This window comes from Pan troglodytes, chromosome 2 (genome assembly GCF_028858775.2).
Source record: "Pan troglodytes isolate AG18354 chromosome 2, NHGRI_mPanTro3-v2.0_pri, whole genome shotgun sequence".
Taxonomy (NCBI): Eukaryota; Metazoa; Chordata; class Mammalia; order Primates; family Hominidae; genus Pan; species Pan troglodytes.
Window position 1 is genome coordinate 52664347 of NC_086015.1, and position 27344 is coordinate 52691690.

The 27344-nt window shown below is 59.7% G+C and overlaps 1 protein-coding gene across 9 annotated transcripts; it reads right to left on the reverse strand.

Annotated features, from left to right (window-relative positions):
• Positions 1–585: 585 nt before the first annotated feature.
• Positions 586–27100, reverse strand: CELSR3 (cadherin EGF LAG seven-pass G-type receptor 3). Of its 9 annotated transcripts, none has more exons than XM_016941037.4 (36): positions 22990–26771; positions 20799–21449; positions 20241–20466; positions 19837–19952; positions 19407–19495; positions 19145–19302; positions 18390–18553; positions 17966–18091; positions 17707–17876; positions 17087–17272; positions 16522–16638; positions 15962–16133; positions 15662–15803; positions 15444–15564; positions 14977–15160; positions 14565–14666; positions 14360–14374; positions 13206–13300; positions 12804–13013; positions 12351–12546; positions 11926–12081; positions 10897–11062; positions 10224–10391; positions 9876–10002; positions 9577–9783; positions 9169–9343; positions 8850–8962; positions 8340–8419; positions 7678–7801; positions 7091–7207; positions 6860–7008; positions 6482–6591; positions 5975–6133; positions 5448–5648; positions 3800–4682; positions 586–2357 (listed from the first exon to the last, which is right to left on the reverse strand). In XM_016941037.4, exons 1-36 carry the CDS (start codon positions 26735–26737, stop codon positions 2330–2332), a joined length of 9951 nt encoding a protein of 3316 aa, XP_016796526.2. In that variant the 5' UTR covers positions 26738–26771; the 3' UTR covers positions 586–2329. The 9 variants fall into 9 exon arrangements, 8 of the variants coding, with proteins under 8 accessions (XP_016796526.2, XP_016796525.2, XP_016796528.2 ...); XM_016941036.4 differs by having other exon boundaries at positions 7678–7804; XR_010155192.1 differs by lacking the exon at positions 8340–8419 and having other exon boundaries at positions 7678–7804; positions 22990–27100.
• Between the last annotated feature and the right edge of the window lie 244 nt (positions 27101–27344).

The window sequence follows — 27344 nt, forward strand, 5'->3', positions numbered from 1 at the left end:
GGCCTCTCTTGCCTTCAGCTGAGAGCGCCACCCGCAGGCTTTCTGCGACTACGCATCTCTTTGAGACCCGGAGCCGACGGTCCCCAAGTCCTCCCCTTTAACTCTGGCCACCCAGGCCAGAAATGGTTGGAGGATCCCCTCCGCTGCACTAAGCACAGCCCGGACGTAGCTCCCAGCAGGTTACTGCGCGGGCCGCCGAGGAGAATGGTGGGGGTCAGTGCTGTTGGGTGGGCAAGGCAGGAACTGCAAGAGCAGTTCCTCAGGTTGGTTTCACCGCAGGTGAGGGCAAAAAATGCCGGGTCAGGGCTGCAGACCCTGAAGAATTAGGAAGTCCTGTTGCCGTTGCCTTGACCAGCGGGGAGGTTTCCCTTAGCACCTTATTTTCAGCACCTGTGCTCCAACATCAGGCCCCAATCACAAAGTGAGGGGCCAGATTTCAAGGTGAAAGAGATCTGCCATGAAATGGGCTAAAAATAGCTGGATATTCTTGGGAGGGGCTCAGATTCCTCCCAAAGGTCAGTCTGGCTTGAATCATTCACAGCTTCCATCCTACCTCCCCAGCCCCCAACAGGAAAAGGCAACAACTGTTTTCTATAGAAGTTTATTCCCAAAACAGAGCGCGGCTTCACGGAACAATTTACACAGACAGGAAAGAGGGCCGCTGGGCTGGAGGAGGGGAACCCCAGAGAGGGGCATCTACGAAACCTAGGACATAGTAAAGACACCCTCCCACCCCCAGCAGGCCACTCAGCCCTTCAAGAGCTGGGGTCCTTCTCGGTAAGGAGAGTTTGGGTCCTGGCTGGTGGGATTTAGCTCCAGTCAGGGAAGTAGAATTTCTAATCTCCCAGGAAACTGCTTCCCAAGAGTATGCATGGGGTGGTGGGTGAGGAGGTGTCTGCACAGACCACCCCCCAACCCTGCACAGCCACTCTCCCCAGTGGTTAGAGGACGCCTACTCTCAAGGTCTTCTGGGTCTGCTGTTAAACGGGACTCAAGGCTGACCTTCGGCCTGGGAGAGCTGGGGGTTAGAGAAAACCCCTCAAGATGGCCAGGTCAGGGTCCTCACAGGTGGGTCCTCCAAGTCCCTCTCCCACTTTCCCTACCTTTCACTTGTAAACAAAGGAAAAAAAGTTATCTACTGTAAACAAAGTGTAAAACTCAAAGTTTTGAGTTGTAAACAAAGTAAAAACATTTTTTGAATCTGGACTTGTAAACAGTAACAAAATTTTAAAGTCTTCAGTTCTGGACAGCAGACAAAATAGCAAAAGTAAGAGTTTTGTGAACAGGGTCGTAACAGTCATTTTTCCCTTTTTAAGGGAATAAAGGAGGAGTGGAACGGAGTCACTTCCTGCAGCCCAGGTGCCTAGGGCCACGGAGGATCCTGTAAACATAGGAGGCAGTGGCACCTACATTCTGGGTCTTGAATTCCCTTGTTTCTGCTCCCTTTGCTCACCTTCCCACCCTACCCTTCAGAATCAATTCAAGCAGGGGGCAGTGTCAGGGAATCAAATGGCACCACAGACAACTTTTGCTTGCTGCAGGGGCAGGTGAATGACCCCTCCACCGACCCTCTGCAGGAATGTCTGACTAGAGGCCCGAGCCCCTCCCCGTGGGAGACAGGGAAGCCTTGCTCTGTAAACACGACATCAGCTGCTCCACCAGCACCCCACAGCATCAGTCCTAGGTCATAAGGCAGTAAGTGGCAGGGACTCCACATAATAAACACACACATCCACCAGGAGGGGCGGTATGAGCGAGCCCCCATGAGGAAGTCAGAGGACCCCTGTTTCCAAGACCAACCCCCAGCCCCAGAAGTTTGGCCTTTGGAGCATTCAATAAAAAGCAAAGAACAATTCTGTACTTTGGGCCCCTGACGATACTCAGATCAACTTGGGGGTGGAATAGGGGGAGGAAGGCATGTGTCCCACCCATCTGAGTCCACCCCAGGAAGGACAGAGAGATGAGCATAGGGTTTGCTCAGGACCCAAATGGGGTCAAACTGCATCTCTCCCTCTATCTCCCTCCCCCTCCCAGCCCAGCCTCAAACCCCCCAGGAGACAGAAAAGCTGAAAAATAACATAAGCATCTCTCTGGTTACAAAGGTACAAAACGTATAAAAGTCTCCCTCCAGTCCCCCGTCTCTGCACCTGTCACACGCATGCTCACAGATGCACATGGAGCCTCAGCCCTGCCACACCAGGTAGAGCTGGGGCACCCACCACTGGGGAGCAGGAGGCTGCCTTGGGATCTGCCCCCACTCCTGGAGTCTCTCCTGTTAGCCTAGATCCTCTGTCGCCCTCAGCTGTTCCTCGTCCACGCCGTCATCCCCTCAGGAGTGACCCTCACTTCTGGGAACTCTGGAGGCACATGAGGAAATCAGAGGTTGATGCCCAGAGGACTCCGAATCAGGCGGCTCTGGACTCCCCCACCACATTTGGCCTGGCTGCTTCCCTTGCCTCCACCATTGCTCTCACCTCTTAGCCCCCAGCCCCTTCATGCCCACTCCAGGGTTCTCAGAGTCCTCCATTCCGCGCCCCTAGACTCAGCAAGGCTCCTTGGCTGCCCAGGTGTTTTCTCTAAGTGCTTCAAGAGCACCTACTGTTTACAGATGCTATGCTGAGCACTTGACAGATATTATCTCATAGATTTCCACATCTCAAAGAGTTTGTTACTACAGACTTCTTTACAGATGAGGAAACTGAGGCCCAGAAAGGCTTGCCTCTGCCTAAGGTCACGCAGCTAGTAAGGTAAGACACAGAGCTCAAACTCAAACCTGTGCGACTCCAGAGCCTGGACCCCTGCTCAGTCCCTAGTCTACCTCCCAAACAGCCAGACCCCAAAGCTAGACTGCAGGGGGACCCAGGCCGTGGGTTAGCTCCCTCTGGTCCCCAGCCCCCAGCAGCCCTCAGTGCCCAAGCCCCAGGATCCCCAAACCCCTGCTCTTTCCTCCTTCCTTTGTCCTCTCTCTGCCCTGGGTCCTGCTCAGTTCTGTTGATCCCCTGCCCCACCCCTAGGGCCCCCTTCCTCCCCAAGCCATCTCTTACCCCACAAACCCCCAGAGCCTGACCCAGCTGTTTCTCCTCCTTGAAACTCAACTCTCCTCTTGGCTTACAAGAGACCTGGAAGCTCCTGGTTCCTCCCCACTCCCACCAGTCCCTCTCGGACTCCTGTGTATCCAACTATTTCCTGGGTCTGTCCGCCATCCCCTTCCCCACAGATGCTTCACACATACCCGAGATGAACCAGGTTCCAACTCAGTTCCTGTGAGCCCCACCCCAAAGTGTCCACAGACAGGAGGAACTCAATGTTGACTGAATACATCGATGAATGAATGATTTATCCTCAACAAAGCAAGCCCTTCAGCCTGGTATATCCTGGCACCACTTCCAGCCTCTCCTTGTCCTATATGACCCCCTAGGCGAACCTTCCCAAGCAAGGCCTCCTGCTCTCCTCCCTGCCCCTTGCATATTCCAGGTCATCTCCCACTTCTAGGCCGCAGCTCCTGCCCTCCCATCCGCTAGCTCAACCCATCGGATGACACCTATTTCTCCTTAGCCTGGGAGGTGCTGGGAAGGCTGGCTGGCTCCAGTCACACAGCCAGCAAGTCCCTGCTAGTCACACCCCCATTTCTTGCCAGATTCCTGTCCCCAGCCTGTGGCCCTCTGGCTGTGCTGAGCCTGGGGTAGCCCACACCTGTCTGCCAGCCCTCATCCCCTTCTGTGGCAGAACACAGGGCAGGGCACATAGGAGGTTGCCCTAAGCTGATGAGGGTGCAAGCAGGTGGCTGGACCATACTTACTCTGAGTCTGGCGACAGCTCCGAGATGCTGTGAGATGTGGCAGAACGTGGCGTGGAGGGCCCAAGCACAGAGGCTGTGGCAGAAGGTGTGGCAGTGGTGTGAGGGCCCAAGGGTGTGCTTGAAGATTGCACAGAGAGGGCCGAGGAGTTGAAAGAGGCAAGGATGGAGGAAAGAATGTCCAACTGTTCTGTGGAGGGGCCATGGCTGGGGCCACTGACCGAGTCCTCCCTAGCTCTGAGCAGCTGCGGGGGTGGCCCAAGGGCTTCTCGTGAGGGGTGCCGGCTAGGCACCTGGTCCAGCTGCTCCCGAGAGTTCGAGCTCCTAGACAGAGAGTCCAGCGGCCGGGATGGCAAGAGGGGGTCCCTTGAGAGTTGCCGCTGGGGAGACAGGGGCAGAGGTGGGGGCTGTGGGTCAAGGTCCCGGGTGCGGCGGGGCGGAGGCAGCGTGCTCAACCACTCTCGAGGTGCCCCTAAGTCGAGCGCATCCCGTGACCCGAAGCGGCCAGCCATGGTGCCAGGGTAGTCCCGAGGTGGCTGCCTCCGTGGCAGGGTGCTGCCCCGATCTCTGGGCTCCAGTCGGCCTGGTGCAGCATCCATGCATTCCTGGGACCCTGGCCGGCTCAGGGGACGTAGAACAGGGGCAGGGGCTTCCTCTAGTCGCTCACGGCTCAGTTGCCGCCGGAGGAGCAGGTCCAGCTGTTCTCTAGAAGAGTAGCGGCTGGCTGGCTGTGAAAGGCTACCCGTGCCCCCGCCAGCATAGATGCGACCGTAAGAGGCAGCTGGCACAGCACGGTGGCCCAAGGTGGCTGCACGGCACCAGGACAGCTCAGGGGCACCTCGGGTCTGTGGCACCAGTGGGTATTGCAACCGGTTCTTCAGGATGCCTGTGAGAGGAAGAAAATGGGGGGCAGGGTTTGTGTGGGAGGGGGAGAGCAGGCAGGAATTGCTGAGTCTAGGGGTGTGGCAGCCCTTGGGATCCTTCCAACACAGGGATGGGAGCAGGAACCCCTTGGGGAGCAGCAGAGGCAACCCTGGTGGTCCCAGAGAGGCAGCAGGACAGGGGTCAGAGTGGAAGGGCAGTCATCTTCCAGTTGTGGTCCCGGGGCAGGGGGAGGGCGGGCAGGTCTCATGGTGCAGGGGATGGGGCAAACTCCCTGAGGTCAGAAGAGGGGCAGCCCTCAGGTCCTGACAATGCAGGCCTGGCTGAAATGCAGGAACCCCCCGGGTTGGACAGGAGCAGTCCCCAGGGTCCCTGTGATGCAAGGGTGAGGGCAGAAACCTCTTCTCTGGGTCCCCATAAAAGCAGAGTAGGGGGCAGAAATCTTCCAGATCAGAGCACGGGCTCTGGGATCTGGGTGGGGGGCAGGGGGAAGCAGCTCCTAGGGTCTCTGAAAAACAGATGGGCTGGGGCAGGAGTGGTCGCCTGTGGTCCCCCTGTGGTGCTGGCCAGGGTAGAGGGGGACAGAGAATTCCCAGGTCAGGACAGGAGCAGTCCCTGAGGACCGTGAAGCAGGCTAGAGAAGCAGAAGCGCCCTAGGTCAGAGTAAGAAGAGCTCTCAGTTTGGGATGAGGAAGCTGCAATCCCTTGGCTCAGGGCATGAGCAGCCCCCAGCGTGTCTGCGGTGTGGGCCAGGGCTCAGGGACTGTACCTTTCCTCTGGCGCTGGGCCCGGCCCAGAGAAGTCTCATCCCCACTGGTCAGGGCCGGGTCTGGCTGGTTGTTGTTAGCTGCATCCTTGCTGGTGTCCAGCCCCAGGCGCCTTTCAGAGCCCCAAGTCTGCAGAGCACAGGGGGCTGCCTCGCACTCCCCCAGGGCTGGCCAGTAGGACAGGAGGTCATTGCCATCCACATCTGTGGAGCCAGGGCAGGTTACAGGAGCTTCTGGGTTGATCCCAGTGACTCATGACCCCTGACCCTAATGACCCTTGAAACCCTGGCTGTTCTCATTGAGCAGAGGCGGGAACAGGAGGGTATCTCCTCAGAGATCAATGGGTGGGGGTGACTGGTGAGCTCCCTCCCCTTAACTGGAGGTGGACAGAGACTAAAAGTTGGGGAACCTGATGACTGAGGGGTCAGAAAGACCAGGATGAACCCCAACCGCAGGAAAGATGGGGAGCTGGAGGGATAACAAATGGGGCATCCCTTGGTCACCCAAGGGGTCAGAGGGCGCCTGGCACCTTTGGGGTGGGTGAGGAGCCTCTCACTCTGGGCTGCCCGGCAGAGTGGCCGTTGGAAGCGCCCCCGCGTCCGGCCATTGTCCTCGCTTTCTGAAGATGGAATGGAGAGACTCCTGTCCTCCTCCAAGGACAGGTCACTGTCAGAGTCAGAGTCTGCGCCTGGAGTTGGGAAAGTCAGAAGTACTTTCAGAGGTAAGGGACTTGGAGATAAGGGAACTTGGAGTTGAGGGTCTAGAGGTGGGTACAGCAAGGGGGTTAGGGTTGGGGACAGGAACCGGGGCTTGAAGTGGAGGTAGCAGCAGAAGGGCTGGGACTTATCAGAGGGAAGGACGAATCAGGAGTGGACTGGGAGAACCAGAGCTGGAGAGGTAGGTGCCTCCTGAGGCAGGGACCCTGGGGGAGATCGTCCCACCCCAGTCAGCCACTGCTTCCAGTATGGGGTAGAAGAAAAGGGGATGGGGAGAGATCCTCTGCCTCCCTCCTCCCTGCCCCAGGCCCCAACTCCACCAGCATCTCGATGGAACATGGCCACGTCCAGGTCAGTGGGGCCAGCATGAGCCTGGAGGCTGTGGTCAGTGTGGTCAGCGGCTGAGCCATGTCGAACCAGGACATTGTCCCTGGAAAAGCAGGAGCCCCGCCACCATGAAAGAGGGATGTGATGGGGTGCCTTGGAGGCTGGAGTGTCTTTGAGTGCACAGCCAGCTGCGGGTGGAATGGCATCCCTGGGTGTGTGTGGTGGGAAGCATTTAGGGCAGAGGCAGAAGCAGGGCCCCAGATGGCCAAGATGGGTGGAGCCACCCGCCCTAGGACCTGGTCAGCCAAGCCCTGGTAAGGTGGGGCTGGACTAAGCTGAGTGTTCCCTCACAAGGAGGCTCTTCCTCTCACCTGAGGTAGCTGCGGCCCCGCTGGCTGTCCTGGTCCTGGGTCCGGCCGGAGCGGGCACTGCTCACAGAGGAGACAGTGGAGGCGCCCAGAGTGATGCGGATGAGGCCACTCTCCTCAAAGAGAGCCGTGTTGTTGTAGGCCCCAGGTCCCTGGGGGTGGTGGGGACAGAGTGTGAGCCAACCCTGAAGCAGCCTAAAACTCTGGCTTCTCAGGGCCCCCATCCCGACTCACCATCCCAGGTGCTGGCCTTGCCTCCTCAGGCGCTGCCTTCCTGCCCAGACAGGCTGGCGTCCAGGCAGCCCGAGCATCTGCATTTAGGACACAGAAGAGCAGCAGCACCGCCAGGCCCTGTGGGTCAGCGAGGGTCAAAGCAGGGTCGGCAGGGATCAATCAGGGACCAGTATAAGTCACTGTGGGTCAGCAATGGGGTCAGTCACTGTAGGCTAGTGTGGGTCAGTGAGGAGCCCATGCGGGACTCAGTAAGGGAGTTGGGGAAGGTCAGCAGGGGAGAGGTTGGAGCAGCAGGAGTGGCTGGAGTCTGTAAGGTCGGTGTGGATCAGCAAGGGGGCGGGAGCCTTGGTGTTGGTGAAGGTCGATCCAAGATCAGCACTCAGTCTGGGATCAGTGCCTAAGTTAGAGTCAGCTCCAGGCCTGGGGGCAGCAGCTAGGGCCAGTGTCTGCTCTGGGGTAGTACCCAGCCTGGCAAAGTTATCCAGTAAGAGTCAGCTCCAGGCCTAGGGTCAACGTCTGCCTAGGGATCGCCCCAGCCTACTGAAGGCCCACCTGGTTCTGGGGCAAGGGAGGGGCACCAGAGTCACCTGGAGGCCGCAGAGTCCAGCATGGAGGTAGTGGAAGGCTAGGATGCTGTGGTTGACTGCCAGGAGCCCAAAGAGCCAGGAGGCACTGACCAGCAGAAGCAGCAGGAAGGAGCTGCGAAGGGTCCTGCTGTGGGGACATGGGAAGACACAGGAGGACGTGCAAGGCTCATGTAGGACTCATGCAGGGAACACGGGAGGACACACAGGGGCCACACACGAAACGTGAAAAAAAGGAACTCACACGGGAACATGGAGGTCTCTGGAGGACACTGGGGGAGATGGGAGGTCCCACAAAGAAGCAGGAGAGCAGTCAAAGAGCCATGAGGACACGTGGGGAAAACACAGGGGTATGGGAGCCACAAGGGAGGGCACGGAAGACAGGTGGGAACACACAGGGCAGGGGGCAAAGTGAGCCACCCAGGCCATGGGAGACTCTGGGGGGACCCAGAGGACAAGGAGAGACAGCAGGGCAGAAGCACATGTGGGGCCACAGTATAGCGAGGGCGCCAGAGAGGGACCACAGGTCAGGGCAGGTGTGACTTCATTCCTTCATCTAGAACTTGGAGCCCAACCTGCACCAGGGAAGATCTGGGGGCCCCAGACCCCACCCAGGAGGGACCTGCCATCCTGAGAAGCCCCCTTCCTCCAGCCAGCCAACTCACAGTGCAGAGGTCTTCTTGGCCTCCCTCTGCCCTGTGGAGCAGGATGTGCGGGCAGCGAGGAGAAACATGGTCCCGTTCATCTGGACCCACGGCCAGACATGTGGGGCCAGGCAGGGCAGAGAGAGAGAGAGAGAGAGAGAGAGAGAGAGGCAATGAGAGACAGAGAGAGACTAAGATTCACGGAGAGAGGCAGAACCAGTGAGAAATTCACACATATACACACACACCAAAGGAGCTTAGCATCACAGAAAAAGAAATTGGGAACCAGAGAGGGACTGAGAGAGAGAAGCAGAGACAGAGGCAGGGACAGGCAACTGAATCTCTGACCCCGCGCCCCCATCTCCATGCCAGTTGAATGGGGGTGGCTACTGACCAGAGGACAGAAAAAATGAAGGCCGAGCCCAGGAAGCCTGCAGAATGCCACCTGACCGCCCTCAGCTGAGTCCACTGCACCTCCTCCCCCCATGAGGGAGGGAAGTACAGAGGGGGCACCAAGTCCAGGGCACTCACCACTATGACCAGGACAACAGGGCCAGCAAAGCTCCAGATGAGGGGCTCGTGGACTGAGATCCAGCAGAAGTCAGGGTTCCCATAGCCCTCAGGGTCCAGGCCCACAGCAAGGCCTTGGGAAGAGAAAGGGTAGGACTGAGGGTGTGTGTTCCAGAGCTGCTGACCAGCCCATGTATGGGAGAAAGCATGGGTGAGGGCAGAGCAGCAACCCCATGAATAGATGGCTTGGGGTTTGAGGTTGGGGGTCATGAACAGGAGTGGGGACAGGGTCAGGGGTCAGGCCATGTGACGGTTGGAGGTTGGGGGTCACAGCCCTCACCCAGCAGCACAGCAGGGACGCCCCAGCCCAGGGCATGGTAGAAGCGCATGGCGCCGCGGTCCACGTTGCGTGGCTCAACCTGCATGCGGTAGAGGTGCAGCCCCTGCACGAAGAGCCACGCGAATGTGCTGAGGAAGAAGTAGTGCAGGAGGATGGCGACTGCAGTGCACACCAGCTGAGGGCAGGGGGGCGTGTCAGGACCTCTCCTGCCTCACCCACCTCTGACCCCTACCCCAGGCATCTGCTTCCCACCTCTCACCCCTAAACCACAATATCTTACCCCAGCATCCTGCTGAAAACCCTGGCCCCAACCTGAGCATCCCTGACCTCTGACCCTGAGTTTTGGCCCCAGGCCTCCTGGGCCAGTAGGGTCATCAGGACACAAGTTCCCTGGCCCTGATCCTGCACCTGATTGTGGGTCCTGTGAATCCCCAGCAGGAAGAGGAGCTCTGCCACCCCCAGGGCGGCTGCCACATTGGCATGGATCCCACGCACATTGGACTTGAGGCTGCGCAGGCTCAGCAGGATGGCTGCAGTCAGCACCAGCGCAGCCACAGACACAGCCACGACCACGTGGGTGAACACAGCCAGCAGCTCCAGGTCGCCCTCCAGCCTCTACAGAGACAGGGATGGTTGATGGGTTGTTGGGCAGAATCCCCGTGTCCCTTTGACCCCCTACTTCCTTGGGACACTGAACACAGCCCCACCTCACGGGGAGAGGCATCCATGAGGACCCCAAAGGTCCCTGTCCGGCTGCAGCGACACCGTGCGTGGGACCCATTCCTGTGCACCAGCTCGCAGTCCCGTGCTGTCCACACACCATGCTGCTCCGCCCTGCAGCCACAGGGCAGTTAGACACAACTGTGACCCAGTGTCAGGCAGGGGTTTGTGAGAGATCATGGGAAGGGCTGAGGGTGCCTGGAGTTGGGGTACAGCATTCCTCATGGTCCGGGTTGCACAACAGCACTAGTGGGGGCCCCAGGGGAAGGCTGGGACTATTAGTTGGCCTCCCAAGGGCTAACGGGACCAAGGGTTTCCAGAATGGGGGTCCTCACAGGCCAGGTGGGTCCCACTGCACACAGATCGCCTTGCTCCGATTCGCTGTCTGTAGCAGGCGAAACTCTAGGCTGATGGGGGACTCCAGGATTCCCCTTAGGAAGTTGCGTCCGTGGAACACAGCCACGGTGACCACCGGGGAGTTCATGACGGGGTTCTGAGGAAGCCTGGGGAGACACCCATCTGGGCTTACACACTGCTGACCTCCCCATGCTCAGCCTGCTTGCCTCACCCCGTCTTCATGCCACTCGCCAGGGCTGACCCAGGGTCTGGGATGTCCCCAGAGTGGAAGCTGTTTCTAAGAATCCCTCCAGCTTCTGCTGGGCTGCTGAGGGGCTGAGCAGCTCCAGGGGACCTGCAACTGTTTGCCTCTGATTGCCCTCCCTCCTACCCCCATCAGTCAGCCTGTCCTTGTCTGTCTCTGTCAGCCCTTTGGTCTGTCTGTACCTGGCTCATGGATCCCTCCTGTGTGTGGCTCTGTGTCTGTCAGCCTGTGGCTCTGTCACTCTGCACAACTCCAGAGAATAAGATTCACACAGAACCCGGCAAGGATGGGGCTCCCTGGAGCTGTGCTCCTCTCTGTGTGTTGTGAACCTACGCATCTACCCACCAAAAAAGGGGCTGCCAGGCTGAGAAGTTCGCAGGAAACTCAGGGGTGAGGGGCCTGAGTACCTGGCACCTCGGCGTTCCGCCTGGAACTGGGCAGGGAGCAGTCCCCCTAAGGTGCGGTAAACGAGGAGAATGATGATGGAGATCCCAGGCTCTGGCTCTGGTGGGGCTGGTGGGGGGACCACACTTGAGGTGGTGGAGTTTTCTATGCTGCTGCTTGTGGGCAGAACTGCCAGGAGAGAAGGAGGAGCTTCTGTCAGTGACCTTTGACCCAAAGCACCCACCAACCCAGCTCTGAACCCGATCAAGCATGGGGGTCTCTTCCCTGCAGGAGCAGAATTGGGGAGTGCAGGGAGCATGAACCCAGAAAGTAACAGTCAAGGCCTGGGAGGGGTCATTTGTGATGAGGGAGAGGGTCTGACAAAGTGAAGGTGTGGCAAGGTGGACAGTGGAGGGGAGATGTGGGAGGGAGGGTGGAGGGGAGATGTGGGAGGGTGGAGGGTGGAGGGGAGATGTGGGAGGGTGGAGGGTGGAGGGGAGATATGGGAGGGTCGAGGGTGGAGGGTGGAGGGAAGATGTGGGAGGGAGGGTGGAGGGTGGAGGGGAGATGTGGGAGGCAGGGTGGTGGGTGGAGGGGAGATGTGGGAGGGAGGGTGGAGGGGAGATGTGGGAGGGAGGGTGGAGGGGAGATGTGGGAGGGTGGAGGGTGGAAGGGAGATGTGGGAGGGAGGGTGGAAGGGAGATGTGGGAGGGAGGGTGGAAGGGAGATGTGGGAGGGAGGGTGGAGGGGAGATGTGGGAGGGTGGAGGGTGGAGGGGAGATGTGGGAGGGAGGGTGGAGGGGAGATGTGGGAGGGAGGGTGGAGGGGAGATGTGGGAGGGTGGAGGGTGGAGGGGAGATGTGGGAGGGTGGAGGGGAGATGTGGGAGGGAGGGTGGAGGGGAAATGTGGGAGGGAGGGTGGAGGGGAGATGTGGGAGGGTCTGACACTGGGGAGGTCTAGAAAGGGGAAAATTGGCAGGAGGGCAACATAGTATCTGGTTGGGGGGACAGAGAGACAGGACTTGGCCCAGGGGTCCCCCAGGGGCTCTCACCTTCAGATGGGGATGGCCGTGGGGACTGGGAAGGCAGCAACACATGGGTGTGAGGATCCCAGGCATCCTGGCCTCGAAAAAGGTTGCTATGGTAGCGAGGGTAGCGATGGGCCCCCCGGGGAGAACTGGCGTGCTCCATGCGGTCAATGCTGAGCACTACCCAGGAGAAAGAAAGGGGAGGCCCATCATGGACCTCTTCCCCCTGCCAAGGGTTCTACTCCCTCTTACTCGCATCCCGCACCTGAGTCCCACAATCTGTTTTCTGTGCTACCAGCTCGGAGCCTGTCCCTACAAAATGCTGAGGGCGGTGGCTGAGTCTCCTGCCATTAACGTTGGCATTGATAGCCACAGCCCCTCGGACCTTCAGGTACCTGCCCTTTCATGGCCCCCCTGCTGTGCCCCGCCCTACCCCACCCACAACGCACTGATATTAGGCGTCACCAGCCCCATGGGATTCAGGTATGTGAGTTCCATATTCCTTGCGAGTGTGGCTGCATACTCCTCCAGGTGCCTCACCAGCCCCGCGCTGCCTGGGGAGCCCCCAGGGGCCCGCTGCCCCAGCGCCGCCCACAAGTCCCCTGTCTCTGGGGCAAGCAGTGCAGAGCCAGCCCACAGCAGATTCTGGGAAGATAGAGATAGAATTGGGTTCAGCCAGGTGGTGAGGATGTATGAGGGGATAGGGCAGGCATGAGAGGTCTGGACAGGTGCTCAGAGGGGCTCCAACAGGCAAGGGGGTGGGGCTGGAGAGGACAAGGACAGAGGGAGAGCCCAGGACCTTCACTTCCCAAGAGGACAGCAGGAACCTGAGCTGGGGATCCAGGGGCAGGAGGCTGGGAGCTGGGGGACCAAGGCACTGAGAACATAGGGCACAGCCCCACCTCATTGAAGTGGGCATCCTGTGTGGCTGTCAGCCCGAAGCCCTGCTGATGGCTCTCGAAGGCCAGCAGGTGGGCCAGCAGGCGGGCAGTGACTCGAACATCTTGGCTAAAATAGTGGTCAGTGTGGCCAGTCACCTCCCGTAGCCGCTGAGCCAGCTTCTTGGCCTCCATGGTATCCAGTGCCGTCTCGTTCAGCTCTAGGCCATCCAGCTGCCAAGACAAGGAGATGGTTGCTCTGTGGTCCCTTAGGCCTTCCTCCAAAGCTTCACAGGGAGAAAGGCTTGCCAGATTAAAGGGCAACCAGGAAAGGCTCAGGAGTTCAAGGGCTAGGGTGTGGTATCTGGGGCCCACCACAGGCCAAGGAAGGTCTTAGGTTGCAGGAAAAGGTCTGGGCAGTCTCACCAGCAGACTGAGCTCTTGAAAGGCAGGGGAGGTACAGTTGAAGAGGTCGGGCTCCAGCCAACCCTGGGCCTCATCACACAGCCGCACAGCAGCACCTGGAGGCAGGCAACCCCTGGTCAGGCCTGGGGCCTGGATACCTTTGCTGAGGAGACAACCGCAGCACCCTCTCCTATGCTGGGGGAATCCCTGAGGCAGAAGTCAGAGTCATGAGCATCTATAGCTGCACCCCTGGAGGTAGCGGCCCAAGCCCAGGTAGGCCCCAGCTGCTTGTCGGGCAATTCCTGAGAGGGCTGTAGACCATTCTCAACCAGCAACCACACAAAGCACAAGGGTGGGGCTGCACACACTCACCCACGTGGGCCAGGACTGGCTCATAGATGTGCCAGTTCACACAGACACACACCAATGCTCACCAATTACACACAGATGTATGGACCAGACCAGTACGCAGACACACAATGCTCTCTCGCACACACACAGACATGCCAACACAGAAGAGGGCTTCTAGGAACATCCAGTGAAAGTCAGGTGGGAGGATTCTCACACAAGTTTTAACTGCCCCAGTGGTTACTTTGCTGTCATTTCTCTCCCTTGTCTCTGGGGTTGGGATGGAGGTTGAATGAGAATTGACTTGGATCTTTAAAAAGTTTGTAGCTACCAACAAGAGAGAGCCTAACTTAATCACAGAATCCCCTCCCCGCAACAGGTTCACAGACACGTGCACAGGCACAGAGATACACACGTGAGCATGCGTACGCAAACAATCTCTGTCCAGCCACTGCAGAGACCTCAAGCAGCAGGGAGTGTTCTGAGGGGACCTCAGGCAGTGGGGAGGGGCCCCCAAGCAGCAGGAAGAAGCTATAGGGTCCTCAGACTGAGGAGGGATCTTTCGTGACCTCAGGCAGTGGGGAAAGTTCTATGGGGACCCCAGGAACTGAGAAGGGGTCAGCAGGGTCCTCAGGCAATGGGGAGGGGTCTCTGAGGATCTCAGGCATCAGAGAAGGGCCCCTGGGGTACTCAGATAGCCAGAAGGGGCCTGCAGGGACTTTAGGCAGCAGGGAGGGGTCTGCAGGGACCTCAGGCAGCAGGAGGGGTCTGCAAAAGCTCTGGCAGTGGGAGGGGGCAGTGCACCTGAGCAAACACGTACCCCTTACCTGCACCCCGCAATCCTGCCCAGAAGCCAAGAGAAACAGATGGAGGCTCAATGAGGGTGTAGGGAGGGGCCCACATGGACTCCCACCCCACTTCCACCTCTTTGCAGGAACAAAGCCACCCAATTTAGGAAAAGAGATGGCTCTAGCAGTCAGAGTACAGGCCCACCCCCACCCTCAGTGATGTCCTTTCCCCCCACATACTCACCCAGGGCCCCCCGGGGACAGGGCACTGTGGCCAGGACGCCAAACTTTGTCTGGGGCCACCACACACCAGATCTCAGGGACTTAGGGCAGGCATCATAGAGCACTAGAGAGAGAAGAGGTGCTGAGCCAGGCAGTCAGGGTCCAGGGCAGTTGACAGCCACACCCACTGCCCCTCCACCACCCCCCACAAGGCCCACTGCCCGCCACTCCTGCTGGCTTCTCAGGAGCTGACCTGTCAGATTCTGTGACAGGTCAGCAAAGTACTTGGGGCAAAGGTAGGGTTCCCTGGGTGTAAGTGGTCTCCCTCAGGAGAAGCTTCCAGAGTCCCCAAGGAGCCATGTGTGCCACTGACACGTGATGGTGGCACACTGGAACCAGCCCTCTATGGGTGGAGCTGGGTGGAGCCTGCTCACCCCGGCAGCCGCTGGCTGTCACCTCTGCGAAGGGACTGTCACAGCTGTTGCACTGGCGGCCAAGGGCTCCTGGGCGACAGGGGCACTGCCCGCTGTGGGGTGCACATGAGCGCGAGGTGGAGCCCACAGGGTAGCAGTCACATGGGAGGCAAGAGTCACTGCCCCGCGGTCGGTAGTGGAACTCCTGTTTGAGGATGGGCCAGGGGCCTGAAGTCAGAGGTCAGGGCTTGGGGAATGAGTGGAATCAAGGATAAAGGGTCAAGAGAACAGTGCTCATGGGCCAGAGGACACCTGGGTCATGCGTGAAGCCAAGGGAGGGGTCACGGGTAAAGGATGAGAGACAGCAACTTGGTCACAGGACACAGGCAAGAGGTTAGGACCCAAGTCAGGTGGCGGAGGTCAGCAAGCTGGACAGGAATTGCAGATTGCGTCCAAGGAAGGGTTAAAAGGTCAGGGGCCAGGCGCACCTTGCAGTGACACTGCCCATTTGTCTTGTTGCAGTTGGGATCAAAACCTTTGTGAACATCACAGTTGCAGGGGCCACAGGTTGGGCTCCCCCACCAGCCCCGTGGGCACTGCTGGTCCATCCTGGGGGTGCAGAGCCAGGTAAGATGCCTCCATGGTATCCCAGTGACCCTCCCTGTCCCTGCCAGGTCTCCCCATCGCCTCAGCCCCAGCCTCTTACCTGTGCTCACAGTGGTGCCCGAAATAGCCACCCACACAGTCACAGGTATAGCCATGGGGGGCTCCTGGCAGGTGCCGGCATGATCCCTCGTTCTGACAGGGGTTCAGGAGGCAGGCATCCACACAGCCTGGGCCGTAGTAACCTGCAGATTGGGTCAGAAAGCTCAGGATCCTGGTCGCAGAGCATGGAAGGAAGCAGGCACCCGTCCCGAGTCCCTGCCTCCTTCAGGTTCCCCAGTCTTCATCATGGGCCCCTAACGCCTGCCCAGGTCACCCTTCCCCCAACCCTCTCAAGGCTCACCTGGCCGGCAGGTGCAAGAAAAGGTCTGCCAGAGGTCCCGGCAGTCTGCGTGAGGTGGGCAGGGCCCAGAGGCACAGGCGTTGGTCACAACACAACCAGGCTCCGCATTCACTCGGTGGCTGGGGGGTAGCAGGGCCGGGGAGCCAGAGGGTGTGGAGCCGAGCCACACCCCCTGTGGACACACAGCCAGCAAGGGGTGAGACCACGTTAAGGCACCTCAGCCTCAAGTACTGCAGAGCCAGCCACCCGGTCTGATGATCCTTGACATGCAGTCTTCTGATACCCTCAAAAAACCCAGGCCTCAAAAATATCCCCAATTTGGTACCCCTGTGGGACCCTAATTGTGCTGTTTCTGACACAGATTCCTAAAGGCCCTTGATAATCCAAGCTAGACTCCCACCTCCAATGCCACAGAAAGGCTTGACCTAGCTCTCAACTCTGGGTCATTCACCCCCTCGCACCAACCCCCACTTGAATGCTGCCTTTCAGGTCCCAAGGAGCCCCTGACTTCTGACCCCTGACCCTAATGCCCCATATCACATTCCCATGCTGACCCCCACCTGGATGCAGCCAACCAGACCCTGAGGAGCCTCCTCTGCACTGCCGGGGGGCAGGCCTCCCACGTGGAGCTGCTTTACCTTCAGGCCCTGCAGCTCACTCCCCACCGCCATGGTGTCCTGGAGGAAGTGGGGCAGTCAGCACTGAGGGAGAGGGGCCTGATGAACCCCTGTCATAGCCCAGAGTCAGTCTTGGCCTTCTTCTAGCCCTTCTAGGCTGCCCCCTCCCTCCTGGACCCACAGCAGACCTTAATATTGCTTGATTTTGACCGGGGGTGGGTAGAGACTGGGGCAGAGACTAGAAGGGGCTTCTAGGAATCAGGCAAAGTGCTGGCTACAGAGGTTCCCCAAGACCAGGCCCCAAATCTGGCACAAAGAGGGCTTGAGAGTGGACCAACTTGGCTGGTGGGTGGGCTCAGTGCAAGGATATATGGTGGGGAACTGGGGGTAGAACATCAGACTCAGTGCAGTGGAGGGAACTGAGAGGAGCTGGACTAGAGGTGGGGTCAAAAAAGGCGGATCTGGTTGGAAGGCTGAGAACAGACTACCCCGGGGTCAGAGGCCAGACCTGGAAGAGGCTAAAGTCCAGTGAGACCATAAGGACATGGTGGCCCCGCCGGCCACCTGGTTCCTCCTGCAACTCCAGCTGCAGATCGTGCCACCGGCCATCACTGACAGTCACCTGGTCCAGAAGGAGATGGGAAGCACGGCCCGAGCCCCTGGTCACTGTCACAGACAGTAACCCCCGATCTAGCTGTGGGCAGAGATGCATAGCCCTGGCGTTAGAGCCCCATGTGGGCTGGGACTTGGAGGTGAGATCAGAGGGCTCAGAGGTCAGGAATATCAGAGGTCAGAACAGTGGGGTCAAGGTTATACCTGGCACAAAGGGCACTGTGCCAGGGGACATCATGTTGCTGATATGGGGTCAGGGGGCAGAGGATAGGACCAGGTGTTGTGGGTGGGTTGGTGCAGCTTGCATAAGAGAGAGCTATGCTGGAGCCCTGCACCTGCAGAGGATATAATGATGGAAAGAGAATCAAGGGCTAGGGTCCAGAGCAGGGTCAAGTGTGGTTGGGACACCTGGCAGAAAAGTATGCTGTGTGACCAACCTGAACCCACAAGAATGTCAGTGGCGGCCTAAGAGACTGAGAACTGAGGGTATAGGGAGGGTGAGCAGAGTGGACACACCTGGCAAAGGAGCGTGCTGTGTGGCCCAGCCTGCACTTGCATCAGGACCCCCTGCGTTGCCCGTGTCCGAAATGCCAGCCCCAGGTACCATGGCACAGACACAGCCATGTCACTTCCAAAGTTCCAGCTCAGTGTGCCGTTGCCACGGAAATGGTGGGGATGGGCCATAGCTGAGTGGATAAGAGAAACAGGGTTACAGCCCCTGCCCCAGGAAGAGATCTGACCCTGCAGGCCCCCCTGCCCCATGCTGCCCACTTACTAAGCCGACAGTCTTTGCCGCCAAAGCCCACAGGGCAGTCGCAGCTGAAGCCACCCCAGCGCTCCGAGCAGAAGCCACTGTTCTTGCAGGGGCCTGAGTCACAAAAGTGTAGCTTGGCTTGGCAGCCTGGGAGAGGAAAGCACATGGCGGACATGAGAACAAGGGTTGGGGGGCACAAGTGCTGGACAGGACTTTAGTGTCCAGAGGGGCTGAAAGAGACCAAGATCTCAGCCCCATTTCCCATTTTCTTTTGATGAGTGGGGTTGGTAAGAGTCAGGCCCTAAAGTCTGGGCTGTAGCATGGTGCTTGCCACCAAAGGAGACTGGCTTGAAGGCAGGTATGGAGTCACCCCATGGAGTCCTCCACTTCCTCCCTATGATGGGGACAGGGCCATGGGCTAGGCTGGTGGAAGCTTCAGGCCTACCTGCCATGGTGCCATTATTTGCGACAAAAGCCGCCATGTCCACTCGGCGGCCATCAATGTGCAGGTCCCGCATACAGCCGATGAAGTCCTTATGGGATACGGGGAAGTTCTCGGGGAGGTTGGGGACACCTCCCAGAAGAAGAGGGCCCGTCAGGTCCAGGGACCTGGGGATCAGGGGTCTGGGTCATTGGTGGGACTGGGGCCAGAGTAGAGTTGCTCCTGGGGGGCCACAGGAAGCAGGGGGGTAGGACCCAGAGGGTAGGGTGATTGAGAGAGGAAAATAAGGCCGAGCTGTGGAAGGAGTTAGGATCTTACTTCAGTTGGGGTGCAAAGGGGCGCCCGTGATGGGCCGATGGTCTGGGGAAAGGTAGGTGAATGGGGGTTGAGAGCTATGATGAAAGAATGAGGCATCTGGCTGGCTGGGGAGGGGATGGAGACGTGAAGACTCTGGGGGACTGGACATGAGATGAAGGGACTCGGAGGGGATGTGGGACATTAGTGAGACTGGGGTGGGGAGGTGGAGGCTTTGGAGGACTGCCTGGGGACTGTGTGTGGGAGGAGGGAGTATGGGGTGGAATACAGGATTGGGGGCTAGGGTGAGTAGGCTTTCAGGATCTTTGAGAGGAGAGGGAAATCTTGGTGGTTTGGGGGAAAGATGGGAGAGTTTGGCAGGATGGGATGAGGAATGGGATGTGAAGGGTTGGAGTGGGCTTTGGTAGGCAGGGGACAAGGGGACTAGGGGGCAGGGGCCTCACTTCTTGGAGCTTGTTTGCACACCAGCAGCCGCGCATGAGTAGTTGCCAATCTCAGCACCAAACTGCAGAGCCACGGCCACATCACAATCATCCACGCTTAGCACAGCCACCTTGTCCTTGGAGGGGCCCTGTGCACCCCCTAGGGCATCTGTCCGGGGCTGAAGACGCAGGCACACCAGTCAACAGTGCCCCCAGTAACCCCTGAGGAGCAGAAGTCAGCATCCCAACTCCCCTCATACCCGATGCCAGGGATGGCCCCCACCTTGTTGTAGTATCTCAGATGCACTGTATGCCATTGCCCATCACTCAAGCCCCCTGGAACTGTGGGGCTGACCACGGTGTTGGATTCACCTGGAGGGGAGATGCATGTGGAATCATCAGGAGCAGCGGAGTCGCCCCATCCCACCCGTCATATAAGCACAACCATTCCCAGGGCCACCCTGGATGCATCAGATCAGTCCCCCCACTGGTGACCACAATGGCTGGCTCAGAGTGCCTTTGAACAGACAGGAGAAACAGACTTCTTGGAGGGAGGGACCTTCCCACAGGGAATGGCCAAGGAGCTAGGTCTTCAGGGCTTGTATGGCGTGGAGTGTGTGCTCAGGTGCACAGTGAAGCAAACCTGAGGGGACTTGGGCCCTGCGTCCTCCAGCACACATGCACCCTTTCGCCGTCACATCCGGGGCACCCACCCGTGGAATATGTGAGCCGCACTTGGCCAGCCACGAGTTCCAGGGCCAGGAAGTCGTGCTTCTCGTTCAGGCGCCCGTTGTAGAAGAGCAGCCCGCTCTGCTGCACTGTCGCGAACCTGGGCGGGGTGGGAGGGGGTTGCGGGGGTGGGAGCGTCAGGAGCAGGGTACCACTTCACACCCACCATCCCTGCGAGGAGAAGGGGCTGGGGCGAGAGAGGAAGCGACGAGGGACGGCGGGACCGACCGGGGGGACGCGGGTGCAGCGAGGTCAGGAGACCCCGGGCGGGGCGTCAGGGGAGGGGCGGTGTCTCATGGGGATGCCAGGACGGGGCAGTCAGGAATCTGAGTCAGGGCGGGTAGGTGGGGGCGGCGTGGAGGCGCTCAGACACGGGGCGGGCACCTACGAGAGGGACAGCGTAAGGTGGAATCGCTGCCGCAGGCCGCGAAACATGACGAACGAACTGGGCGGGAAGGAGCGCGCAGCCACCTCGCAGCGCGGGCCCTCGAAGGCGCCGCCTGCCGGGCACTGGCAGCGAAAGCCGCCGTTGGGCGCGTCGGTGCAGGTGCCCCCGTTGCGGCAGACGCCCGGCACGCAGCGGCCGGCCTCGGTGTCCAGCTCGCAGTCCTCTCCTGGGGGCCAAGCCGCGGTCAGAGGCGGTCACGCCCACGCCCGCCCCTGCTCCGGCCCCTTCAAAGACCGCGCGCCCAGAAGCCGGGTGCCAAGACCCCCGAAAGGTCGCGCTCTTCGGTGGACACGCCCCTTCCATCTGGCCCCGCCCCCTCCCCAGTCTCATCGCTGCCTCGGCGGCGGCCCCTTCCGGCCACGCTCTACCGCTTCTGGCCTAACCGCGTCCATACCAGGCCGTGGCCTCGGAAGTGACTCCCAGTACTCACTCGCATTGTGGTCCCGCCCCCAGCCTTGGCCCGTGCTTCCCCCGGCTCTGGCCCGGCGCCCTGCTCACCGGTGAAGCGCGGGCGGCAGACGCACGTGTAGCCTCCCTCGCGCCGCGCGCAGGCTCCGCCGTTGCGACATGGGTTGGAGTAGCAGAGGTCGAGCTCGGTCTCGCAAAAGTCTCCCGTGAATCCGGGCGGGCAGCGGCAGCGCAGGCCAGCGATGGGCTGGATGGGTCGGAACAGCGTGGAGGCCGAGGCCAGGAAGGGCGCGGACGAGTCAAAGCGGAGCACGGACACGCATTTCATGTAGTTCTCACAGGGCTCTCGCAGGCACACGTTGTCGTCGAAGGGCAGTACGTCGAGCAGGGAGCGAGCCGCCAGCGCCGCCCGGCGCACGTACAACTGCTCCTGCAGCTCCTCGGAGCTGAACCAGGGCCCTGCAGAGCCCGCCCCGGCCCCACGTGGAGCCAGCGCCGAGAAACTCACATTGAGCACGGTGCCCCCTACGTCTGTGTCGTTCTGGATGTTGAAGATGAAGACGTCCTCAGCGGGCGTAGCGAGCACCGCAGCCACGCCCTCGAGGAAGCGGCCCAGCAGCGGTGACAGGAAGCGCTCCTGCCACATGTTCTCAAGGCGCACGGTCAGGCTGTTGGCCAGCAACTCCTCCGTGATGATGACCACGCGCAGCACACACTGCGCCGTCACGCTGTGCAGGCCATCTGCAGGCGGGGGCAGGGGCAGTGGTCATCCTGGGGACAGTGGCCACCCCTCCCTGGGACACAAGAGGGCTGGGGCCAGTGATAGCCTAGGCCCCCAGAACCTCTAAGTCAGCAGGCTGACCCCACCAGGACACAAGGGAGTCTGGGGCTAGTGACCACCAGCTCCCCCAGCATCAAGGTGTCAAAAAGCTGCTGCTTCCTCCCCCAATCCCCAATACACGGAGGGGTCTGGGCCAAGGATCAAGCAACCCCACACAGTGCCCATGGGTTAGCAAGTCACTCCTGCAACAGCACTCAAGTACCCTAAGTATTCAGTAACCCACACTTCCCCAAGTTATCATGGTCAGCAGGCCACCCCAACTCAGGACACAGAGAGGAGCTAGGGCCACTGGCCACTCATTCCCAGCCACCTTTCCCTTCTCCCCTCCTCCAGCATAGCAGAACCAGCAAAACATCCCCCTCCAGAAAACAGGGGTTCCAGATCAGGGATCACCTATCTCCTATTTTTGGTCAGCAAATTGCTCTTCCATGACACTAGAAGGGGCCCTGGCCCAGTGAAGACTCAATGCCATCCTCCAGAATCCTGGGTTATCAAGCTCCAGGAGGGTCTTGAACCCTGACATACACACACACACACACACACACCAGCATTCTTGAGTTAGCAGCCTGCTCACCACTCCAGACCTGGGTCCTGTGGTTTCACAGTCACCACCCCAGAGATGAAGGTGAGGTGCTTAGCTGCCTTGTTCGTCTTGTCCCCACACCCTAGCACATACTGGGTGGTCAATAAGGATAGACTGTTGAGTGAGTTGAGGGATAAATGAAGGTTGTGCCTTCTCAGGCAGTGCCAGGAGTCCCTGCTCCAGAACTGAGGAATGAGCACCAGTAAAGCCTATTTCCCAACCTCTGCAGCCTCCAGTAGGCAGGACTTCAAGAGCCTCTCCCACCTGCACTCTCCTATTATGGAGGGGTTTCTGAAAGACTGGAGCAGATGGGGCAGGAAAGAGGCAAGTGGACCTCTGGACATTTTCCCAAAGGTCAGGGTCTCAGGCCCTACGAAGCCACTGTCCACCTGAAGCTTCCATAGTAAGCTGCTGTTCCTGACCACTCAAGTATTGGTCATTTCCTGCACAGATGGGGTAAGCGTCAGACTGGACCCAAAGTAACCCTTCGTCTGAACATGGGCATAGTGTGGACTGACTGGCCCATACTGGCTTTGCCTAGGACCTCCAGAGGATTACCCCAGGACCTCTGACCTTTTATCAGGAGGGGAGATATCCCTAGGTAGCAGACAGTTCTTTACAGGCTTTATGGGGTCTGCTAGATGCCTTGGAATCACTGGGATTCTGTGGAGATTATCCAGGAACCTAAGCAGAGTCCTTGTGAGGTCTATGGCAGATCTTGTAGGGTGCAGGAACCCTACCCTTAAGGGGTTCTTGGAAGGCTTAGAAATCCCTCTTTGGTTTGAGGTGCCCTGTGGAGTCCCTGAGGCCCAACAGGTTGGTGTCACTGGGTCACTTGCCTGCCCCCTGCCCCTCACCTGTGACAGTCACCAACATGGAGGCCACCAGTGGGCGGTTATTGTCTAGCTTTCGGCTGAGTCGCAGCTCCCCACTGGTCTGGTTGACTACCAGCAGCTGCAGCTCATTGCCACGCTCAAAGGAGTAGAAGAGGTGGTCGGAGACATCGGGGTCATAAGCTGGGATGCGCCCAATAATGCCCGATGGGAAGGTGTCTGAACGGTTGGATACATAGTTGTTGAAGAGGATCTGGAAGTTGTTGAGCACAGGGCTGTTGTCATTCTGGTCAACCAGGCGGATGTGCACAGTGGCCCGGCTGACCAAAGGAGCAGATGTGGCCTGCACCACAATCACATATTCTTGGCGAGCCTCATAGTCTAGGTCAATGAGTGCCGTCAGTTCTCCAGAGAAGATGTCCATTTGGAACAGCTCAGGGATGTTCCCCTCCACGATCTGGTACATTATATGGGCATTGGGGCCTTCGTCAGGGTCCACTGCAGTGATCTGGGCCACCACTGAGCCCACAATGCTATTCTCTTTCACCCGCACCTCAAACTCCTCAGCTGGGAAGACAGGTGCATTGTCGTTCACATCCTGCACCATCACCTGGATACTGACTGGAGTCCGGAGTGGGGGCACACCTCTGTCCACTGCGTAGGCAGTCAACTCATACACTGATACTGCCTCCCGGTCTAGCCGCCTTACTGTACGGACAATTCCAGAGGTGGGCTCAATGGTAAAATCTCCATCCCCGTCTTCACCATTCTGGAAAGTGTACTGGACCCGGCCATTGGCATGAGCATCCCGGTCAGTGGCTGAGATCTGCAGGACACTGGTGAAAGGTGGGGCATCCTCAGAGACCAGCCCCGTATAGTGGGAGGCCACAAATTGTGGAGCATTGTCATTCACGTCATTGACCATCACCTCCACATAAGTAGTGTCTGCCTTCTGTGGGATGCCATTGTCCCGAGCTGTGATAGCCAGGGTGTAGGTCACCTGGTCCTCATAGTCTAATGGGGCCTGTAATGTAATGGCTCCTGAGTCTGCATCAATGCGGAACTGGGGCAGGTTGTCCTCCAGGAGATAGGTGATACGAGCATTCTCACCCACGTCATCATCAGAGGCACTGATGACCACTATGGTGCTACCCACTGGCCGATCTTCATTCACACTCACTGAGTAGTGGGCACTTTGAAAGACCGGCCGATGAGTGTTGGCATCTGTGATGTTGATGTGCACATAGCAGTGATCATGAAGGGCACGGTCAGATGCAGTTAGTACCAGCTTGAAGTAGCGTTCCTGCTTGTAGTCCAGTGGCAGAGCCAGAGTCACCAGACCCACACCCCCCTGGGTGCTGATGGCAAAGCGATTCCGGGTATTGCCGCCTGTGATCTGGTAGCTGATGGCACTGTTGGCATCACGGTCTACTGCGGTCACGCTGACCACACTGGTGCCCACAGCTGCATCCTCATTCAGTCGTAGGTGGTACTCCTTCATTGTGAACTCAGGCCGATTGTCATTAACATCCAGCACAGTCACGGTGACACTGGCTGAGGCAGAGAGTGGGGGTGAGCCATGGTCTCGAGCCTCCACACCAAAGAAGTAATGCTCCACAGACTCACGGTCCAGGGGACCACTCACAGAGACCCAGCCAGTGGCGCTGTTTATCACAAAAGGAGTATCAGGTGCCACACCAGTTAGGGAGTACTCCAATCTGGCATTCTCCCCATGGTCTGCATCGACTGCCTGAATGTGGATGACTGAGTGACCCAAGGGAGCATTTTCCAAGACAGAAACTTGGAAGGGCGTGCTGACAAAAATAGGAATGTGGTCATTGATGTCCACCACCTGGATGCTGGCCAGGCCCGTGTTGTTGGACAGCGGTGGCCGGCCAGCATCCTGCGCCCTGATGCGCAAGGCATACTCTCTCTCTGCCTCGAAGTCCAGAGGTGCCACCACCTGGATCTCGCCAGTGAGGCTGTCGATGGCAAAGTGGCCACGGCTATTGCCACTGATGATGTTGTAGTGCACCAATCCGTTGGCGTCCTTGTCCCGGTCAGTGGCCGTGACGCGCAGCACGACTGTGTGGGGGCGCACATCTTCGCGCACCTGCGCCACGTAGCGCTTCTCGCTGAACTGAGGAGCATTGTCGTTCTCGTCTAGCACAGTTATGTGTACGCGCACAGTGGCCGAGCGCGGCCCGGGTTCCTGGCCCTGGTCGCTGGCTTCCACCACCAGCTCATAGCTTTCCATGTGCTCGCGGTCCACTCGGCCGCTGGTGCTGATGAGGCCGGAGCGTGGATCAATCTCGAAGGCGGCGGCAGCTGCAGCGCGCGCAGCTGGCGGCCCCACGAAGCGGTAGCGCAGGTTGGCGTTGGGGGGCGCGTCGCCGTCAGTGGCACGCAGCTGCAGGATAGGGTAGCCCTCCTCCACATTCTCGCGAAGCGTCTCCCGGTACTGCGCTTGCTCAAAAACCGGCGAGTGGTCGTTGCGGTCGGCTACTGTCACGGCCACCATCGTGGTGGCCGAGAGGCGCGGCGAGCCGTGGTCCTGCGCGGTCACACGCAGGTAGTGACGCTCCATGCTCTCGCGGTCCAGAGCTGCCGCCGTACGGATAAGGCCGCTCTGCGGGTCGATGCTGAACAGCTCCAGCGAGCGGCTGTTCATGAGTGCCGCCAGCGAGTAGACTAGGCGCCCGGCCTCGCCGGCGTCCGGGTCCTGAGCAACCACGCGTAGCACCGCGGTGCCTGCTGCCTCATTCTCCGGCACCAGCGTCTGGTAGTTGTACTGCGGAAACTGCGGGTGGCGGTTTGCGGCGCGACGAAAGCGTGCCCGGTTCGCCGAGGTTATTTTCCTGGCTTCAGGACGGGCCGGGAGTCCCGGGGGACGCGGCCCGGGGCGCTGCGGGAGGAAGCGGCGGCGGAAGAGACCCCGGGAGCGCATGCGCTTGGGCGCCGGCTCGGGAGCTGTCCGAGACTCGCGGGGTGCTGAACCTGATGCAGGAGCTGTCCTCGCCGTGCGTGGTGCTGAATCCAGCTCGGGGCCAGATCCCGAGGCCCCTGGAAGACAGTTCCGCCGGGGGGCTGTCCTTTCTGCTCCGGATGTCGTGGCTCTCTCGCCCTGACCCTTGCTCCCTGTTGCCCATAATTCCCCACAGCAGCGCGCGGTGCCCACTCTTTTGCGGGAGCCTGTCCCAGCGTTCCGCTGGGAGGACACCGGCTTGGGACCGTGGTGCCGAATCAAAAAGTCTGAAGGGAGGGGCGAGCTGTTCCCCGAGCCCGGGACCCCTGAGGACAGAGCCCCTGGTGACAGACTACCTCTTTGCAAAGGTCCTGTCCGCCCGCAAGAGGAGACCTCTGGGCGCCAGTATAACACAGACCCTGGTCCCTGTCCTGTCTCTCGTTCGCGGCTGCCCAATGGCTGGACGCCGTGTTCAATCCCCAGCTCCTCGTTCGGCTGCTCAGGGGGCCCTCGACTATTCCGGGCGCTTTGCCTTCTCCCTCGGAGCCCCACGAAGATAGGCTCCCTGACCCCCAGGCCAGGCCCCCCATCCTCCCGGACCCCGGAAGACTCCGGACAAAGAGCTAAGGCTCCGCCACCGATATGCGCCCTTGGCCCCGTAGTGGCAGCTAAGCCTGGGTCCCAGCCCTGGTGCCCACCGCCCCCCAGCTCCTCCTGGCTGAGGGGGAACAAAGAGAGGAGAAGGAGCAGGAGTATGGGGGTCGACCGTCCCCCGAGGCCCCGCCACGGCGGCCGCCTCGCCATCATCCCCCGCCTCCCTGCACGGCCTCCACCGCCCCCCGCCCCGGTCCGGGCCTTGGGCTGGCCCCGCCGCTCGGGCCCCCTCCCGGGCCCCTGCCGCCGCCCCGGGCCCCCGCCCCTCCGCCTGTCTCTCCGCACCCCCGCCGCCCTCTGGGCACCATCTACTCCGCGGCCGGAGCCCCTCCGGCGTGCGGCCCTGGCTTTTTCCGCCCCCACCACAGCATCCCCGACGCTGCTGCCGCCTCCCGCCGCTCCAACATGGCTCCCGGCCGCCCCGATGGTTCGCTCCACCTCTGCCCCGGCGCCCGAAACACGGTGGTACAACCCATCGCGCATGGCAGCTCTGAGGACCGAAGATGTTGCCGCCATCTTTATTGAGGACGTGAGCGTTGCTCCTGGTGCTGAACAGAGCGCGGAGGTTCGCCGTCGTTGGGTCCGCCCTCCCGATTTTCGGTCGCCGCCTTCACCCACCTCCCTCCTTCTAGGGCGCTGTCCCAGCTCCGTCTCCCAGCCTTTTTCTGTCCTTCCAGATCTCTTGTTCCCCCTTCCTGACCACTAGTTCTGAACCGTGTCCCGGATTTTGGTCTGAAATTTTGGTGCCCATGAGCGTTCT